Source organism: Saccopteryx leptura, chromosome 1 (assembly GCF_036850995.1).
Source record: "Saccopteryx leptura isolate mSacLep1 chromosome 1, mSacLep1_pri_phased_curated, whole genome shotgun sequence".
Classification (NCBI taxonomy): domain Eukaryota; kingdom Metazoa; phylum Chordata; class Mammalia; order Chiroptera; family Emballonuridae; genus Saccopteryx; species Saccopteryx leptura.
This window is the reverse complement of record NC_089503.1, coordinates 391439281-391458803: the sequence shown is the minus strand read 5'-3', so window position 1 is coordinate 391458803 and position 19523 is coordinate 391439281. Positions and strand designations below refer to the sequence as shown.

Genomic DNA, 19523 nt, shown 5'->3' with positions numbered 1-19523 from the left:
GCTCTGGTCGCAACAGAGCAACGCCCAGGAGGGGCAGAGCGTCGCCCCCTGGTGGGCATGCCGGGTGGATCCTGGTCGGGCGCATGCGGGAGTCTGTCTGACTGTCTCTCCCCGTTTCCAGCTTCAGAAAAATACAAAAAAAAAAAAACACAAAAAAATAACTGTGGCCCCATCTCCCTATCTGTGTTTTCCCATAAGCCTTTTCATCCCCACCCATTTTCTAGAGAAATCAGATCAGTACACACCAATCCTTTCTAAAGCCCTGAGTTCTCTCTCGCCTGACCTGAGGTGGTGCAGTGGATAAAGCGTTGACCTACAATGCTGAGCTCGCCGGTTCGAACCCTGGGCTTGCCCCATCCAGGAACATATGGATGGGAGTTGAAGTTTCCTGCTCCTGCCCCCCTCTCTCCTCCTCTCCCCCACCCCTCTAAACATAAAAAGAGAGAGAGTAAGCTAAGTTTTCTCCCACGTATTTTCTATTTATTGGTCTGGAAGGGAAGAGGGTCCTGGGACGGGGTTCTCAGGTGAAGGGCACTCCCTCAGTGGGGAGGACAAAGGCCTTGGGCGTGGCTTCCTGCCTCAGCACTCCGGTCAGCAGGAACTCGGGCGACAGGACCGGCAGCCCCGCCCGCAGCGGCGCGGTGCATCGAGGGGCGTCCTGGGAGCACGTGATCACAACTCTGCGAGGCTGGGGGACAGACGGCCAGGACAGAGGTCAGAGGGAAAGAGCCCTGCAGCAGGTCAGGACCACCCCCCAGTCTAAGCCCCGCTGACAGCACCTCCTGACAGGAGGCCACAGGAGGCACGCTGCACTGTCTGCAGAGCCCTCGGGCCAGAAACGTTGAATCTGAATTTATTTGAGCTTTTAAAATTAATTTTTTTTCTTTCTGGTAAAAAGGGGGGGCAGACAGGGACAGAGAGACAGGAAGAGAGAGAGATGAGAAGAATGAACTCATGGCTGTGGCATTTTAGTTATTCATTGATTGCTTCTCATATGTGCCTTGACTGGGGCGGGAGGGGGGGCTCCAGCCAAGCCAGTGACCCCTTACTTAAGCCAGCGACCAAGTGGTTATGTCTATGATCCCAAGCTCAAGCCAGTGACCCTGCGCTCAAGCTGGTGACCTCAGGCATTGAACCAGGGTCCTCAGCATCCCAGGCCAATGCTTTATCCATTGTGCCACCACCTGGTCAGGCTAAAATTAATTATAATTTACAGGAAATACAGGAGATAGAAGAATAAGATAAACGATATAACCAGGGAGCAAATAGAAAAATCCAGACTGAGGAACATTCTGAAGGACAATTGATCTAGTTTCTGCAGGAAGTCAATGACATAAACAAGGCTGAACGGGTGGGGACATGCTCTGGAGCAGCAATTTTTAACTGGTGTGCTGCAAGAGTTTTGTGGGGGTTTTTTAGGTGAGAGGAGGGGAGACAGTGAGGCAGACTCCCATATGTGCCCTGACCAGGATCCATCCGACCCGGCAATCATGTCTGGGGCAAATGCTTGAGTACCAGCTATTTTTAGCACCTGAGGCTGACACACTCCAATGGAGCTATCCTCAGCAGCTGGGGCGTACCCGGAGCCTACCGTCAAACCGATCGAGCCACTGGCCGTGGGAGGGAAAAAGGGAGAGAAAGGGGCGGGAATGACACAGATGTTTGCTTCTCCTGTGTGCCCTGACTGGGAATCAAACCTGGGATGTCCACAGGGTGGGCTGACGCTCTATCCACTGAGCCACTGGCCAGGGCTGCAAGAATTTTTAAGATATGCAATATCTGACTAGTCAAGGGCACTGACCTCTTTTCCCTTAGATTGTCAAATAAAAACATGACAATTGGCACTGGTTGGTTTGCTCAGTGGATAGAGCGTGGGCCTGGTGTATAGATGTCCCAGGTTCGATTCCTGGTCAGGACACACAAGAGAAGTGACCATCTGCTCCTCTTCCCCTCCCACAGCCAGTGGCTCGATCCCGGTTGAGGTACATGCAGTCTGTCTGTCTCTCCCCTCTCACTTAAACAAACAAACAAACAAACAAACAGACCATGACAACAGCAGGTATAAATGCCCTGTCTTGAACCATAAGACATCTATGTCACTTATAGGTCATATAAAAGAGTTGCATCTTAATAATCATGTTGCATAAGGTTGCATCTGATTGGTTAATTCTTGGGACCAGAAATCTTTATAAGCAAGTATAGGCATCTGAATTTTTTAAAACTTTGATTTATTTGAAAAAGTCACTTTGGAGCAAAAGAGGTAGGCAATTACTTTTTTTTTTTTGTAAATCAACCAAAATTATACCTATCTTTTTATCAGATTGGCAAAACATATATTTTTTGGTGTGCTGCAGAATTTTAGTAGTTTATATATGCCAAGAAATGAAAAAGGTTAAAAATTGCTAATCTTGAGTCAAAGAGAATTAAGATATATAACAACTGTATCAATAGAGAGAGCTGGTTTGAATACTGATTGAACTGTAAAGACATTTTTAGACACCTGGTAAAATTTGATTAATGGAGTATGAGAAAATGACTGAGAAACTATTGTGAATTTTACTACAAATCAATAGTGGCATCGTGCCTGACCAGGCCGTGGCGTAGTGGATAGAGCATCAGACTGGGATGCGGAGGACCCAGGTTTGAGACCCTGAGCGCAGGCTCATTTGGTTTGAGCAAGGCTCACCAGCTTAAGCCCAAAGTTGCTGGCTTGAGCAAGGGGTCACTGGTCTGCTGTAGCCCCCCCCCAAGGTACATATGAGAAAGCAATCAATGAACAACTAAGGTGCTGCAGCTATGAGTTGATGCTTCTCATCTCTCTCCCTTCCTGTCTGTCTCTCCCTATCTGTCCCTCTCTCTGTCTCTGTCACACACAAAAAGTAGCAGGGTGATTATAAAAAATGTACGTATTCCTGAGTTCCTGAGATTAACATTAGAGAGGAAAGCAGAGAAAGGCCATGTGGAGGAGAGGAGAAGCAGCCAAGATGGTGGAGTGCTGAAGGGGAAGCCGGTTTGTGCAGTTTGTGCAGAGAGAAGGAGATAACTTTGATTCTAGGAAACTTGGATAAGTCAGTAGCTTTGTGAGCGCTGAATGAGTAGGTTTTGGAGCCCAGTGTGTGTTTTTACTTGCCTGTCCGGTGCAAGCTAGGATTAAAGATGATGGCCCACAAAAAAAAAAAAAAAAAAGTACGTATTTCTTAAAGATGTGTTATTTTAAGTACATAGACAGAAATAATATGATGTTTGTGGGTTCCCTTAAAATACTTCAGCAAAGAGAAAAAAGGGATAGAGCAAATGTAGCAACATCCAAATGAATCTGCGTGATTGGTACGTGGAGGCTCACTGTATTATTCTCTCTCCTTTTACGTATATTTGAAATTCTTTAAAATACAGAAATTATAGTCAACGGGTATTAGCCAGCCCCCCCCCCCACCCCGCCTTCTCACTACTGCGTCTCGTCCCGTGGGCACCTTGTAGGATCGGGGCATGCTGGGGAGGACCGTGCCCCCACAGCAGCTGATGATCTCGGCCATCTGCTGGGGTGGCGGCTGGACTCCAGGGGTCACGTGGACCTCGTAGCCCTAGGAGGGAGAAGGTGTGGAGGGTCAGGTCCGCAGGAAGCTTCGGGAGGGCGGGCTGCGCACATGGGGGGCGGGGGCGGGGGCAGGTCCACACCTCACCTCCAGCAGCCTTCGCTCGCGGGCCCGGCGCAGGGAGTCGCGGAGGCAGAAGCCAAAGTTCTTTTCCTGCTCGGGGTCACTCACCACGTATTCCTCCGGGGGCAAGAAACAGCCGGCCCTGCGGGACTGCAGGTGGGGGCCCATCAGTGCCCGCCGCCTGGCCCCCGGCCTGCCCGGTGTCCACGAGAAACCCGCGGCGCTTGTGAAGGAAGCCTCCAGCCTGTCCCGTGTCCCCGCCTCCGCCTCCTCCCGCCACGTCTCAGTGCTCCGTGAGCAGTCAGTGCCCTGTGGCCACGGCCTCTGCTGACCCGCCCTCTCCCGGCCTCTCACCTGGCGCAGCCAGTCCAGGGACAGGATGGGGAGGCCCCGGCCCAGGGCACACAGGAACTTCACTGTCCGGCGGATTCGATCCGTTACCAGGTGGGACGCCTCCGCCACCGAGCCGGCCAGGCGCCCGCCCAGCGCCAGCACGGCCTGCTCCCCACGGGCATCCACCACGCCGGTGAAGAGCACCTGTGCAGGGGACTGGCCCGATGTGGTCACGGCACCCCGCGCATCGCGCCACCTCCCGGCCCGCAGGCCTCCTCCCAGGCCCCCCGCACCCGCAACCCAGGCCCCCGCATCCGCTCTCCCACCTTGGGGGCCGTGCAGTCAGGGCTGGGTTTGGTCCCACGGAGGCTGCGGCTCGGCAGTCCGCTGGGCTCTTCCTCAGCCTGGCCCCTCTTCCTCTTGCCGGGTCCTGGAAGGACTGCACCCTGGGATTGAGGGAGATCTTGGTGGGAGCATCAGAACCCCGAGTCCTTCCCAGCTCCATGGCCCCAGCCCCCTCCTCACCTCTTCTTTCCCTGGCTTCTCTGCGGGGTCTTCCTCTTCCTCCAGGAACACTGTCTTTGGGGGGCCATCCCCTCTTCGGGGCCGTTTCTGAGGTGAGGGTGAGCCCACAGTACCCGAAGGCCTCTTGGGGTGTTGAGAGGCCTTAGGCTGGGGCTCGGGGGTGGACGCACATCTCCCTGCTGCCTCCGTCTTTGGGACCTGGGGCACGCGGGCAGGGGCTTCGGGCAGCTCGGCGAGCGCAGGCTCAGGACGGGTCCTAAGCAACTTGTCTGCTTGCACTGCTCCCTGCCTTTGGTTCCTGGAGGCCTGGGAGTTAGTTTCAAGGGGTGCAGAGCAGGGTTCATAGACCATGGGAGCTGCAAGGGACCCAGGCTTCCTAGTGGTCCTTGGCCTCCTGCCACCATTGGCTTGAGGGGTGGGCTCAGGGACAACAGGCTGGTCTGTGGGGACAGGAGACTGGAACTCAGGGGTGGGGGGAACTGGCACAGCACTTGTAGACCTTAGTTTCTGGCTCCGACCACCCTGAGCCATGGCCTTGGGGGTGGCAGGCTGGTCTGCAGAGGTAGGAGGAGCAGGGGCAGGGGCTGTGGGTTCAGTTGGTTGGTGGGTCTTGAGAGAGGACCTGCCCCGAGTGGCCCGCGCTGTGGGCTCAGGGGTGATGGGCTGGTCTTTGGAGGTGGAAGGCTGGAGCTCAGAGGCCGTGGGCACAACTGGGTCAGGGGTCTTAGAGGACCCGTGTGTCCTGCCCTGAGATGTGGACTTAGGGGTGACAGGCTCAGGGGTGATGGGCACAACTGGGTCAGGGGTCTTGACAGACGACCTGTGTGTCCTGCCCCGAGTGGCCCGCGCTGTGGGCTCAGGGGTGACGGGCTGGTCTTTGGAGGTGGAAGGCTGGAGCTCAGAGGCGGTGGGCACAGCTGGGTCAGGGGTCTTGAGAGACGACCCACGTGTCCTGCCCCGAGTGGCCCGCGGTGTGGGCTCAGGGACTATGGGGACAGCTGGGTCAGGGGTCTTAGAGGACCCGCGTGTCCTGCCCCGTGCTGTGGGCTCAGGGGTGACGGGCTGGTCTTTGGAGGTGGAAGGCTGGAGCTCAGAGGCCGTGGGGACAGCTGGGTCAGGGGTCTTAGAGGACCCGCGTGTCCTGCCCCGAGTGGCCCGCCCTGTGGGCTCAGGGGTGACGGGCTGGTCTTTGGAGGTGGAAGGCTGGAGCTCAGAGGCGGTGGGCACAACTGGGTCAGGGGTCTTAGAGGACCCGCGTGTCCTGCCCCGAGTGGCCCGCCCTGTGGGCTCAGGGGTGACGGGCTGGTCTTTGGAGGTGGAAGGCTGGAGCTCAGAGGCCGTGGGGACAGCTGGGTCAGGGGTCTTAGAGGACCCGCGTGTCCTGCCCCGAGTGGCCCGCCCTGTGGGCTCAGGGGTGACGGGCTGGTCTGTGGAGGTGGAAGGCTGGAGCTCAGAGGCCGTGGGGACAGCTGGGTCAGGGGTCTTAGAGGACCCGCGTGTCCTGCCCCGAGTGGCCCGCGCTGTGGGCTCGGGGGTGACGGGCTGGTCTGTGAGGGGAGCAGGGCGGGGCTCCGGGGCTGTAAAGGAAACTGGAGAGGCTCCGGCCCTGGAGGACCCCTGGGGCCTGACTTTGGGTTTTGCAGGAAGAGGGTCCAGCTCTGAGGACACGTGACTGTCAGGAGCCCTCTCGCTCCCCTTACTCCCGCTGTGCCTGGTCCTGGGGGTGGGCGGCTCTGAGGAAGACGGAGAGGGAGCAGAGAGGGGCAGAGGAGCAGGAAGCTCTCGGCTCTGGGAGGTGACAGGGCCCGGGACTGGGGCCCAGGCGTCAGGCGCTGTCGAAGGCAGACAAGCACGCAGGGACTCTGTGTCACCCTGGGGAGAAACGAGCAGGTGAGGCGGGGAGAGCCAAGGGGAGACGGGACAGGACACTGCTCCTGACACTTGTTTGGGGACAGTGCTCACTGGCACTTCTGTCTCTGACCCCCTTCCCCTAGGCTGGGAACTTCCTGGGGAGGAAGTGGTCTCCTCTCCCATGGACCCCTCCCCGTAAGGCCAGCACAGGGCTGTGAGCATGCGGATGATGGACAGCTGGGAAAGGGACAGGGACGCGGAGAGAGATGCTCTTCCTGGTCAGGCAGAGGGGGACAGAGCTGGAAACGGACACGTGGAAAACAGCAGGGCCAAGGCAAAGGACAGCAGCTGCTGGGCAGTGAGGAGGAGTGAGTGACAACCCAGGAGGTGGGAGGGGAGAAGGTCTGGCCAGGGCAGTGGAGCCGGGCAGGGAGCTCTCACCCTGGAAGCCTTCTCTGCGGGTGGCATCTTGCAATTCGAGTGGCCTGGAGAGAAAGGAGACAAGTGTGGCTGAGGTCCCAGCAGGAGCTACTCAGGGCTGGTTAGTAGGAGGGCTGTGGGCCACCTTGGGTCCCCCTCTGCCTTCCCTTACCTTTGCCTCTCTGCTGCCTCCTGGGGCTCAATGGGGCGCCCCCTCCTCCACCTGACTGGCCCCCAGAGGCTATCAGGGCTGAAGCGGGTCTCAGAGGGTCACCTGCTCCTCCTTCAGGCCCCAGTGCCAGGCCGCAGCCTCCTCCCTCTGCCCCCCGGCTCCGTGTGCCCTCCCCCAGGGTTCCTTGGGGCACACCGACTTCTGACCCACCTGGCTCACAGCCCCCCTCTGGCGCCAGCTCCTCTGCTGCTGCTCTCCCCGGCACCTCTCTTGCAAGAGCCTGCTTTGCTGCCTCCCGCGGCTCCTTGGGTGTCTCCGCTTCTGCCCTCCCCCTCTCCCTGTTCTTTTCCATACTTGCCCTTTCCACCACTCTACTGGACTCCGGTCTCTGAGGGTCTCTAGCTACCACCTGCTTCTGTTCCCTGTCCTTCCTCATTCCGGCTGACTCCTCCTCTCCCCTCACACCTTCTCCTGACCCTTCTGCCGGCAGTTCTTTCGTTTCCCTGGCTAACGGCCCTCTCTCCAGGGTCACTCTCTCTGCTGATGCTCTCGGTGCGCCTAGGCCTTTCTCTGCAGTCTGCACGCCTCCGCCTTGAATCCCAGACGGCTCTGCACAAACTGGGCTTTCTGAATGCTGGTCTCGCGGTGTCGTCCTCACTGAAACGGAGCCAGACCCCCCGGCCTCAGGGTGGGCAGCAATGGGCTGGGTCTCAGAGGCCTCAGACTCTCCGAGACAGAATGGCTGCGTAGCCAAGACCTCCCATGACTCATCCAGGGCGCCTGGAAGTAAGAGTCAGAATCAGAGTCAGAAAGGAGGGGAAGGATAGGGGGGGAGAGAGAGAGAGAGAGAGAGAGAGAGAGAGAGAGAGAGAGAGAGAAAGTTAACAGTTTGAGGAAGGATTAAGATAAATTCATGAACAATAAATCTATACCAAAGAAAAGCTGGGAATAAGGAAGACATCATTTTCACGTTTGTCTCAAACAGTAAGACCATACTTCCGTGTAAAAGCTCTCACAGCATCCTCTTAAAAATTATGCTAGGTTGCCTGACCTGTGGTGGCGCAGTGGATAAAACGTCGACCTGGAAATGCTGAGGTTGCCGGTTTGAAACCCTGAGCTTGCTTGGTCAAGGCACATATGGGAGTTGATGCTTCCTGCTCCTCCCCCCTTCTCTATCTCTCTCCTCTCTCTCTCTCCCTCTCTCTCTCCTTTCTAAAATGAATAAATAAAATAAAAATAAAAATTAAAAAAAAAATGCTAGGCACGCATGATCAGGTGGTGGTGCAGTGGATAGAACGTCAACCTGGGATGCTAAGGACCCAGGTTCGAGGCCCTGAGGTCACTGGCCTGAGCGCGGGCTCACCAGCTTGAGTGCGGAATCACAGATATGACCCATAGTTGCTGGCTTGAAGCTCAAGGTCGCTGGCTTGAAGCTCAAGGTCACTGGCTTGAGGAAGGGGTCACTGGCTTGGCTGGAGCCCCAAGTCAAGGCACATATGAGAAGCAATCAATAAACAACTATGAACTGAGGTGCCACAACTACAAGTTGATGCCTCTCATCTCTCTCCCTTCCTGTCTGCAGTCCCTGTCTGTCCCCACTTCACTAAAAAAGAAAACAAACAAACAAAAAGGCGAGGCAAAAAGCGAGGCAAATAGCTCTACGGGTCTTTTTTCCCTATTAAGATGGAGAAACGTCAGCACAAAAACAGATATGAAAGAAACGTCTTGAGGGAGAAAACAAGGGTGCAAAGCTTGGGGCACAGACGAGGGCTTCCTGTACCTGGGGCCTGGAGGCTGCAAGGGGCCGGGCCGGGCTCCTGGGGCAGAGCCGACAGGAAGTCCTGGGTGGGCTCGTCCTGCACGGTCTGGACTGTTGCACAGGAAAGAGGCTCTAAGCACAGCCCCTCCAGAGAGCTCCAGGGGCCGTGCCATCCCCACCCTGCCCAGGCCGGCTGTCACACCCTGCACGACTGCACAGGACAGAGGCCCTAAGCACAGCCCCTCCAGAGCTCCAGGGGCCCAGGCCGTCCCCACCCTGCCCAGGCCGTGCCGTCCCCACCCTGCCCAGGCCGGCTGTCACACCCTGCACGACAGCACAGGACAGAGGCCCTAAGCACAGCCCTCCAGAGAGCTCCAGGGGCCCAGGCCCACCCTGCAGGGACCCCCAGGCTAACGGCGGACCAGCACCCCCGGCACAGACGCCTCACCGTCCAGGCTCTCACTCTCTCTCTTCACAAAGCACTGAGTGGCTTCTAGGTCCAGTTCTTCAGAGTCTGGTGGTGGAGGAACACAGGATAAGAAGTAGTATCTGACCCGTAACACCTGACTTTCTCTGCTCCTCTCTCCAACCCAAACCCCTAGGCAATGGCCTGAATGTTTGTATCCCACCCCACATTGTTTCTTTTTAAAACTTTTATTAGTGTTTGCCTGACCAGGTGGATAGAGCGTCGGACCGGGATGCGGAGGACCCAGGTTCGAGACCCTGAGGTTGCCAGCTTGGGCGTGGGCTCATCTGGTTTGAGCAAAAAACCCACCAGCTTGAACCCAAGGTCGCTGGCTCCAGCAGTGGGTTGCTAGCTCTGCTGAAGGCCCACGGTCAAGGCACATATGAGAAAGCAATCAATGAACAACTAAGGAGTCCCAACGAAAAACTGATGATTGATGCTTCTCATCTCTCTCCATTCCTGTCTGTCCCTGTCTATCCCTCTCTCTGACTGTCCCTATAAAAAAAATAAATTAAAAAAAACCCCAAAACTTTTATTCGTGTTTATTTTTATTTCTTTGTGTGTGACAGAGACAGAGAGACAGAGAGAGGGACAGATAGGGACAGACAGGAAGGGAGAAAGACAAGAAGTATCAGTTCTTTGTTGTGGCACCTTAGTTGTTCATTGATTGCTTTGTCCTATCTGCCTTGACCGGGGGGCTCCAGCAGACCAAGTGATCCCTTGCTCAAACCAGATGAGCCCGCGCTCAAGCCGGTGATCTCAGGGTTTCGAACCTGAGTCCTTTGCGTCTGAATCAGACGCTCTATCCACTGTGCCACCGCCTAGTCAGGCTTAGTGTTTATTTTACGCTGAATTTATACCTGGGCCATAAGTTTTTTTTTTGTTTTTTGTTGTTTTTTTTTTATTCATTTTAGAGAGGAGAGGGAGAGACAGAGAGAGAGAAGGGGGGAGGAGCTGGAAGCATCAACTCCCATATGTGCCTTGACCAGGCAAGCCCAGGGTTTCGAACCGGCGACCTCAGCATTTCCAGGTCGATGCTTTATCCACTGCGCCACCACAGGTCAGGCTGGGCCATAAGTTTTTGTTTCTTTCTTTTCTTTTCTTTCTTTCTTTTTTTTTTTCAGAGACAGAGTCAGAGAGAGGGATAGACAGGGACAGACAGACAGGAACAGAGAGAGATGAGAAGCATCAATCATCAGTTTTTCGTTGTGACACTTTAGTTGTTCATTGATTGATTTCTCATATGTGCCTTGACCGGGGGGGCTACAGCAGACTGAGTAACCCCTTGCTCAAGACAGCGACCTTGGGCTTAAGCTGGTGAACTTTTTGCTCAAACCAGATGAGCCTACGCCCAAGCTGGCGACCTCAGGGTCTCGAGCCTGGGTCCTCCATATCCCAGTCCGATGCTCTATCCACTGCACCACCGCCTGGTCAGGCTCTTTAGTTTCTTTTGGGATATTTCTTCTGTGCAGCCTCCTCTTCTGGTTTGGGAATAACCTGCTCTTTTTCAGTAAGGATCATCTCAGTGTGGTGGGGACAGCACGTGTGAGTTCTAGGCCACATCCTGGAAGCTCTGTTCACCTGATGTGCTCAGTGACCAGAGAACCTACATCTCAACCCTTAGGTTCAGCATTGCTCTCTGCATTTTTAAGCATGTGCAGCAAAAATTCAGTATTCTTTGTGTCCAGCCCCACTGTTTGGCCTGGGCACACCTACCAACTCCATTACTGTAATGACAGAACGGCACACATTGCTTCTACGAGGTGGCACCCTTCAGGCACTGGGGCTTTTTTTTTTTTTTTTTTTTTTTTTACAGAGACAGAGAGTCAGAGAGAGGGATACACAGACAGGAACGGAGAAAGATGAGAAGCATCAATCACTAGTTTTTCATTGCGCATTGCAACACCTTAGTTGTTCATTGATTGCTTTCTCATATGTGCCTTGACCGCGGGCCTTCAGCAGACCGAGTAGTCCCTTGCTGGAGCCAGCGACCTTGGGTCCAAGCTGGTGAGCTTTGCTCAAACCAGATGAGCCCGTGCTCAAGCTGGCGACCTCGATCTCGAACCTGGGTCCTCTGCATCCAGTCCGACGCTCTTTCCACTGCGCCAGTGCCTGGTTAGGCACTTGGGGGCTTTTAAAACATGCAAACCCTTGATGTCCTGGGAAGCTTTCGGGTGAACATGAAGAGCCGAACCTCCTGATTTGCATATTTATGGAGTTTTCTGGGTCAAGCGAATAGCGAACCATTTTCAGGGGTCACCTCCAGCCACTTCCAGGAAGAGTCCACCCACATTCTTATTCTGATACCCCAATGTGATGGTATTGGGGGTAGGGCCCGTGGGAAGTGATCAGGTCCTCAGGTGGAGCCCTCATGAAGGGGATCAGCGCCCGGATAAGAGACCCCAGAGAAGTCCCTTTGCCCTTCTGCCATTTAAGACCATGGCGAGAAGAAGGCTCCCTGTGAACAAGCGAGCCCTCGCCAGACACTGAATCTGCCGGTGCTTTGATCTTGGACTTTCAGCCTTCAGAACTAACTAACTGCGAGAGGTACACGGTGAGTGTTCAGAAGCCATCGCTCTGTGGGACTCTGTTACAGCACCTTGAGTGGACCTCGTCACCCTGTGAGCTCGCTCTCTCTTAGGGACAAGGCAGGAAGGCAGGCGAGCACTCACCTCCACGGCTGTCGGCAGAGTCCTCGGTCACGTCCGCCTGTGGCTCTCTCCCACTTTCTCCGGGGGGCTGGGCTTCCTCTGTCTGTGGCTGGGAGGATTCCCCTGGAGCACCTGTGTCTGCCAAGAGACCCGTTAGGTTCTCCCTCGAGACAAGGAGATGGTCCTGCTCCACGTGGGCCCCACCCCAGCCCGCCTCCGCTCTCCTGGTAAAGGACAGGCACCGCCCACTCCGCCCAGCAGCGGCTCCTTCTCACACCTGCCCCCCCCCACCCCCCACCCCCGCGAGGCCGCACCCCTCGCTGGTTTCCGCCCCCACCTGGAGGTGGCTGGGCTTCCTCTGGACGCACTCTGGGCAGCGCTGCTGGGCCCCCGTCTGCTTCCACGCTTGTGTGATGTGTCCACGGCACAGGCACCGGAGGCTCCTGTGGAAGTGAGGCAGCGGGTCCTGGGGGGACCCCCTCTTCCACCTCTGTGCTGAGGCCTGCTGTGGAGGCCTGGCTGCTCCCCAGGGGGACGCCAGGTGAGTCCCCGAGAGGAGGCTGGCTCTTCTCTGGACGTGCTCTATCTGTGTGACCCTGGGGGACACATTCTCCGTTTTCTGCTGGGAAGCCCTCCTCCACGTCCGTGTCGCTGTCCTGCCCAGCAGAGGTCTGGATCTGCTCAGGAGCCAGAGGTGGGGCGCTGCCCTCCACATTTGCGTCTCTGCTCTCCTTCAGGTGCGCCAAAGCGAGTGCTGCTGACACTTCTTCCTCGGCGTCAGTGTCGGTGTCGCTATCGATCACCACGGCAGCCCGCCTTCGCCCCAGAGGGACTGTGAGTGGGGCCTCGGCCTCCTCCGTGTCAGCATCACTACCAGCCGGGCTCGCCCCAGGACGCTCTGCTCCAGCGCAGTGGAAGCTCCGCCTCTTCTGGACGGGAAGCACGCCCTGAGTCCCAGGGACCCCCTCGTCCTCCACATCCGTGTCACTGTCTATAAAGCCGCAAGGCTGGGCCATTTCCACGTGTACCTGGGCGGGCTCTCCCGCAGGCCTGCTCCCTGCAGCCGGCTCCCTGCCCTCCCCAGCAGGCTGGCTCCTCTCCAGGGTGCCCCCAACTGAAACCACCCCATCTCCTGCACCCCTCTCGACTCCTATGTTACTGTTCCTCTCCTTCAAAGAATGCTGATCCTTTCCACACTGGACCTCAGCTGTGCTGGCTTCAGGCCGCTCTGTCTGTGCAGTGGCTGCTCCCGTGGCAGCCGAGGACGCCTCCCCTGCTGTGGCTTGCTGGCTTCCCTCCTCATCTGTGTCACTGTCAAAGGTAAAGGCGCAGGATGGCCCAGGGCCGTCGCGGGCAGCAGACCCCTCTTCATCACTACGAAGGGAAGAGAGAGAAAGATTACAGACTTTCCCAGGAAGGGCTGCCTGACTCACCTGTGAGCTCCTTGAGGGCAGAGACAAGGTAGCATTTTCATTCTGTATTGATTTTAGAGGGGAGAGGAGGCGGGGGAGGAACACGGATTTGTTGTTCACTTATTTATGCACCCATTGGTTGACTCCTGTATGTGCCCTGGCCCAGGACTGAACCCGCAACCTTGGTGTATCAGGACAATGCTCTAACCAACCCAGCCACCTGGCCAGGAGTATTTGTTTTTCTTTTCTAGCAGTTAGTTCTGCACCCGGCACATCAGAGGGGCCCGGTATACACTCGGCGGGTGAAAGGGTTTGTGTAGTTCCCCAGCCATCACTCCCATGCTCATTATCTCCCTCAGCGATGGACCCCGGTCCCGAGTTCCTCCTCTTCCTGGAGACTCAGGTGCCAGGCCCTGCAGCACTCACCTCTCCGGAACAACTGTGTCCAGAGGGGAGGAGGTGGTCCTCGGTCCTTGCACCAGGCGCCTTTCAGAGAGAGGATCTGCCCGGAGTAGAAAGGAGTGAGCTGAACGTCTCCAGCCCCCGTCCCGCCCCGTCTCTTCGCCCAGCCTCGCGGTGCACACACGTACCCACTTCTTCCTCTGAGTCCTCGGCCAACGGGACCCCCCAGGGCCGAGCTCCTCCCTGTACCTTGGGTGTCTCCTCTATGGCTAGGGGGCCCCGGGAGGCAAAGGGCAGAGAGACATCCAGGCGATGGTACTGGCAGGGCACGTCTGCAAAGACGACCAAGTCCTGGTCCCTCAGACGGTGACTCTCTCCAGGGCTCAGGGACTTAGGGGGCCTCAGGGTCTGAGTCCCGTTGAGGCTCCCACAGTCCCAGAGGACAGGTGCCTTGTTCCGGGCCGAGATCTCAATCACCGCATGTTGTTTGGAGATGGACGGAAAGGGCAGGGCCACCGAGCAGTCAGGCACCCGGCCCACCACGTTCCTCCCCAGGTAGAGCGGGAAGTCTAAGAAGCAGAGAGGGAGACAGGTTCCAGGCCACATTTCCGGCCGGCCTGCTATTGGAAACGTTTCCAGTCAAGTACCCAGCTAGTCACTCAAGGTCCCCACATGCATTAGAAACATAAAAGACCCTAGTATTGAAAAATCTAAGTATTGAAAAATATATGCAGTGCATTTTTTAATGTTTATTTTACTGATTTTAGAGAAAGAAAGGAAGAGTGCAGAAGACAGACAGGAACATCTGTTCTTGTATGTGCCCCGACCAGGGATTGAACTGGCAACCTCTGTGCTTCAGAATGACAGTCTAACCAACCAAACCATCCAGCCAGGCGCAATGCGTTGTTGTTTTGTGTTTTTTTTTCTTTTATAAATTTGTATTTTTAAATCTAATTTTTTTTTACATTTTATTTATTCATTTTTTTAGAGAGAGGAGACACAGAGAGAGAAAGAGACAGAGAGAGGGAAGAGATAGAAAGAACAGAGGGAGGAGCAGGAAGCATCAACTCCCATATGTGCCTTGACCGGGCAAGCCTGGGGTTTCAAACCGGCGACCTCAGCATTCCAGGTCGACGCTTTTACCCACTGCGCCACCACAGGTCAGGCCTGCAATGCGTTTTTTTAAAGCAAGAAAAACAGAGAGAGAAGAGACAGACATGAAGGGAGGGAGATGAGAAGCATCAATTCTTCGCTGTGGCACTTAAGTTGTTCATTGATTGCATTCTCATATGTGCCTTGACTGGGGGTTCCAGCAGAGTCAGTGACACCTTGGTCAAGCCAGCAACATTTGGGCTCAAGCCAGCAACCATGGAGTCATGTCTATGATACCCCTCGCTCAAGCTGGTGGGCCTGCGCTCAAGCAGGATGACCCTGCACTCAAGCTGGCAACCTTGGGGTCTTGAAACTGGGTCCTCTGCGTCCCAGGCCAACCCTCTATCCACTGTGCCACAGCCTGGTCAGGCACAATGCATTTGTCATAGTTAACACCCCACCCATCCATACTAAGTTTTTTCCTATTGTGATGAAATATACGTAAAATATAACATTTTAACCATTTCAAAAAATGTCTACAGAATTGATTTTAGAGAGAGGAAGGGAGAGAAAGGAACATTAATCTGCTCCTATCTGTGCCCTGACCAGGGATCAAACCGGCAACCTCTGCACTTAGGGGTGATGCTCCAGCCAGCTGAGCCACTGGGCCAGAGCCGCTTTAACCTTTCTAAGTGTACAGTAAAACCATCCTTAGTGAGTCCAGAGCACCTGCCTGGAAAGGTCAAGTCTGTTCTCCGTTCCCAGTAAAACTTGTTACAGATTTCCTCGAAAGAGATGCAAGCTTCTTACAGCCCTCCAGCTACCTCCCCACAAAAACGAGAGGCCTCTCCCAGTCCTCCAGCACCCCCACCCGACCTTTTTCTGGTCCGTGGGCACTGCTGAAGATGCGCAGTCGCCCCAGGGGCTCCGAGCCGCACCCCAAGGCCTCACTGGGTCTCTCCGTCTCTTCCTCTTCCTCAGCCTCCCAGTGAATAGCCTGGGTGTCCTCCATGATCTGGGGAGGAAACACATTATCATCATCTCTGTCACCGGTTCCCACCCTCTCAGAGAGGAGCCTCGCAGCTGGGTGTGAACCGGGGCTACTGTGGAGGCTGAGGCTTCTCTTCACGTCAAGCATTCTTGACATAAAGAAACACGTCACAAGGTACCAACTTCACGAGTAGATGCCCCTCAGCTTCCAGTGCGGTTCCATCCTGCAGAGCATTGTAAACGGAAGATGCAGTTAATGCACCTAACCCACTGCACATCGTAGCTTAGCCGAGCCTGCCTCAGACTGCCCATAACACATTAGCCTATAGTTGAGCACAATCATCTAATGTGGAGCCCATTTTATACTAAAGGACTAAATATCTCATGTAACTTATTATGTATACCACTTTTGCAATATTGTTAAGTCATAAAACCTTAGCTTGGAGAATGTGTGTAACAAACACACATATTTATTTTCATAGACCAGCGATTTTCAACCTGTGTGCTACAAGAATTCTATTTTATTTATATTTAAAATGTTATTTGATTGATTTGAGAGAGAGAGAGAGACAGGAAGATCAACCTACTCCCATATGTGCCCAGACCAGAGACTGAACCCCAAACATCTGCACATCAGGATGACGCTCTAACCAGCTGAGCTGTCTGGCCAGGGCTGTCACAGAATTATTAAAACACGCAACAGCTGACTAGTCAGGGGCACTGACCTCTATTCCCTTAGATTGTCAAACAGGATGACAACAGCCAACACAACAATAGCCGTCTAGTGAATGAATCAAAATTATAGCTATTTTTTTGGTTGGATCAGCAAACAAGAAATTTTTTGGTATACTGCAGAACTTAATTTTTTTTCATACAATTTCTCTTTTTAAATTTTTTATTTTTAGCGAGAGGCAGACAGGGACAGACAAGCAGGAAGGGAGAGAGAGAGATGAGAAGCATCAGTTGTTTGTTGCGGCTCCTTAGTTGTTTATTGATGGCTTTCTCATATGCGCCTTGAGGGGGTGGGGGCTCCGGCCAGCCAGAGCCCTTGCTCAAGCCAGCGACCCCACACCCAAGCTGGACAGGCCTGCGCTCAAGCCAGCCACGTTGGGGTTTCCGACCTGGGTCCTCAGCATCCCAGGCCCACATTCTACCCACGGTGCCAGGGGCCTGGTCAGGCAGAACGTCAGTCATTAGTTCCTGCGTGCCATGAGATGACAAAGGGTGAAAATCGCTGCCATAGGTTAAGTGTTTTGAGAAACAATACTTAGTCTTACTATATGTGATAGTTTTCATTGTTTTCTATTTTTATTTTTTAAATTATCTTAAAGTTATACGAATGACTTTGGAGCCATTATTATTATTATTATTTTTAAATTACTTGTTGATTTGAGAGAGGAAGGGACAGAGGGAGAGACAGAAACGTCCATCGACTCCTGCAAGTGCCGGGACGGGGAAATAAACGTGCCTCTGGCTTCAGAGAGCCCGCGCTGTTTCATCTTCTCGGATGGCGTTTCATGCCCACAGGATCAACTACGATGCAAAACTCCTCAGCAAAGAGCTAACAAGACCTGAGCCTCATGCCCTGCAATGCAGTCCTTGCCCCCCAAAGCCCCACATACCTTCTCCCCGATCTCTGAGCACACTGTCCCCCCCAAAGCCCCACGGACCTTCTCCCCGATCTCTGAGCACACTGTCCCCCCCAAAGCCCCACGGACCTTCTCCCCGATCTCTGAGCACACTGCCCCCCCCAAAGCCCCACGGACCTTCTCCCCGATCTCTGAGCACACTGCCCCCCCCAAAGCCCCACGGACCTTCTCCCCGATCTCTGAGCACACTGTCCCCCCCAAAGCCCCACGGACCTTCTCCCCGATCTCTGAGCACACTGTCCCCCCCAAAGCCCCACGGACCTTCTCCCCGATCTCTGAGCACACTGTCCCCCCACATCGGCACGCTCGCCGGCCCTCCGCGCCTAGTGTTCTGGTCCAGCTCCTCCCCACGCCCCACTCCCCACCCCCCAGCGCCGTGTCTCTCCTCCGGGGTCCACCCTGTCCGCTCCAACAGTGGCTATTCCGCACCTGGCACCAAACGAGAATAACCCTGCCCGCCCGCCCGGGGTTTCCGCCACCGAGTCCGTGATCAAAGAGCCGGGGGGGGGGGGGCGACGAAAACTCAGCGCGGCACGAGCGGGACGCACTACTCAGCAAAGGGGCCGCCGACGGGAGAAGCCGCCGACGGGACCAGCAGGGCGGTCGCCGTCCTTCTCTAAAGAGGCGAACTCAGCGGGCGCCCGCGACCCTCGTCTCTAACCCAACAGGCCGGCACCTCTGACCCCCAGCCTGCGGGGTGCCCTGCGGGGTGCCCTGCGGGGTGTCCTCCGGGCCCAGCGGGTCCCCCAGCGTCTCCATACCTAAGCTCGGGGCGGGGCCTCAAGCAAGGAAGAGCATCGTTGCTCTCCCAGAGGCAACTTCCGAGGCTCCTCCACCCCGTCGCGCTCCAAGACACGCCCCTCCCGCCCTCGGAAGCAACAAAATGGCACCCGGTCGGGGCGGGGCGCGGCCACGCGGAACTCACCTCCTTTTGAGTCCCCGCGCGCGCCACCAGTAACGGCCGCGACCCGATGGCGCGAACGCTCCGGCCAGGAGGGAGACAATGTGTTGATTGGTTCCCGCGGCTGTCAATCGGCCAGGCTGCAAGCCGATTGGCGAAGCACCTCCCCCCTCCCACGCGGTGCAGACGACGCCCCGCCTCCACCCCGCCCCGCCCCTTGCAGCTCAAAGGGGCGGCTCTCCGAGTGTCTGGGACCCGTTTAGAAAGGCGGGGGCCTCCGAGCGCTCAAAGAATAGCGCACCTCGATTGGGCAGCGCCAAAGACCCGCCTACTTCCCGCGCAGATAGCCAAACCTCGACCACAGAGTCTCGCTGGTGCCTAGAGGGGCATACCATAGTTGTTGCGCAATGCTGTTTGGTGCGGCTAGAGCGCCCTTTCTAAGTCTTCCTAGGCATGGTGGCTGCTGACTCATGGAAATGAAAATAGGTTGCGGGTTGCCGTCGTGGCCGGAGGCTGCAGTTTGGAGAACATCCCGAGGGCGTGGCGCTTGAGGACTTCTCACTGCGATAGAAGTTCTTTTTTTTTTTTTTTTTTTTTATTTGCTGGTTTAGTTATAAGTCTTGTCTTTTCCTTCCTCAGAATACACAGCCCTGATGGATAGTTTGAGGTTTTCTTAAAGCGCAGATCCCTAGCCTAGGCCAACAGAGAGAACCGTTGTTGCTAACCGAGGTCTTTTAAGGAGTGAACAAAGGATAAAATCATTGAAGTTATTTCATACTGAGAATAGTAACACTTTGACACGTGTATGATGTAGAAAGCCCTTTTTCATTCGCTGTCTCACTTCATTCTGACCACAACAATCAAAAAGGCAGAAATAGATTTTATAGAGGGAATTGAAACTCTGCTAAGTTAAATGACTTGGCTAGGTTCCTACAGCTAATGCAAGGTAGAGGACAATTGAAACAAGTCCTTTGATTCTAAATTCTAAACTCCACTGCCATAAAAATAGCTACTTTGTGATGATGCCCTAAAAACACTTAAAAGATATTTTAAGTTATTTGGGGGGGGTGTCTTCTTATACAACGTGATGTTCTTTCTGCTATTTGTAAGATGATTGAGATGGGTGTTGAATCCAATGTGAACAATGACCTTCATATCACGTCTTTTATTGTAGTGCTTACCACATTCTACTTTTTATACACTTTTATCAAATTGCAAGGTCCTAGAGGCCAGGAAGCTAATTC

The 19523-nt window shown here is 55.0% G+C and overlaps 1 protein-coding gene across 1 annotated transcript; it reads right to left on the bottom strand.

Moving 5' to 3' along the window:
- Nucleotides 1-468: 468 nt before the first annotated feature.
- On the bottom strand, nucleotides 469-18252 carry MDC1 (mediator of DNA damage checkpoint 1). Its single transcript, XM_066359917.1, is given in 16 exon segments — nucleotides 469-688; nucleotides 3471-3581; nucleotides 3681-3806; nucleotides 4011-4193; nucleotides 4316-4435; nucleotides 4515-6386; nucleotides 6807-6850; nucleotides 6958-7737; nucleotides 8738-8827; nucleotides 9165-9230; nucleotides 11855-12051; nucleotides 12053-13207; nucleotides 13672-13747; nucleotides 13836-14216; nucleotides 15616-15754; nucleotides 18140-18252. Coding segments are annotated over 15 exon segments (5505 nt in total). The 5' UTR covers nucleotides 15752-15754; nucleotides 18140-18252; the 3' UTR covers nucleotides 469-520.
- Nucleotides 18253-19523: the final 1271 nt, after the last annotated feature.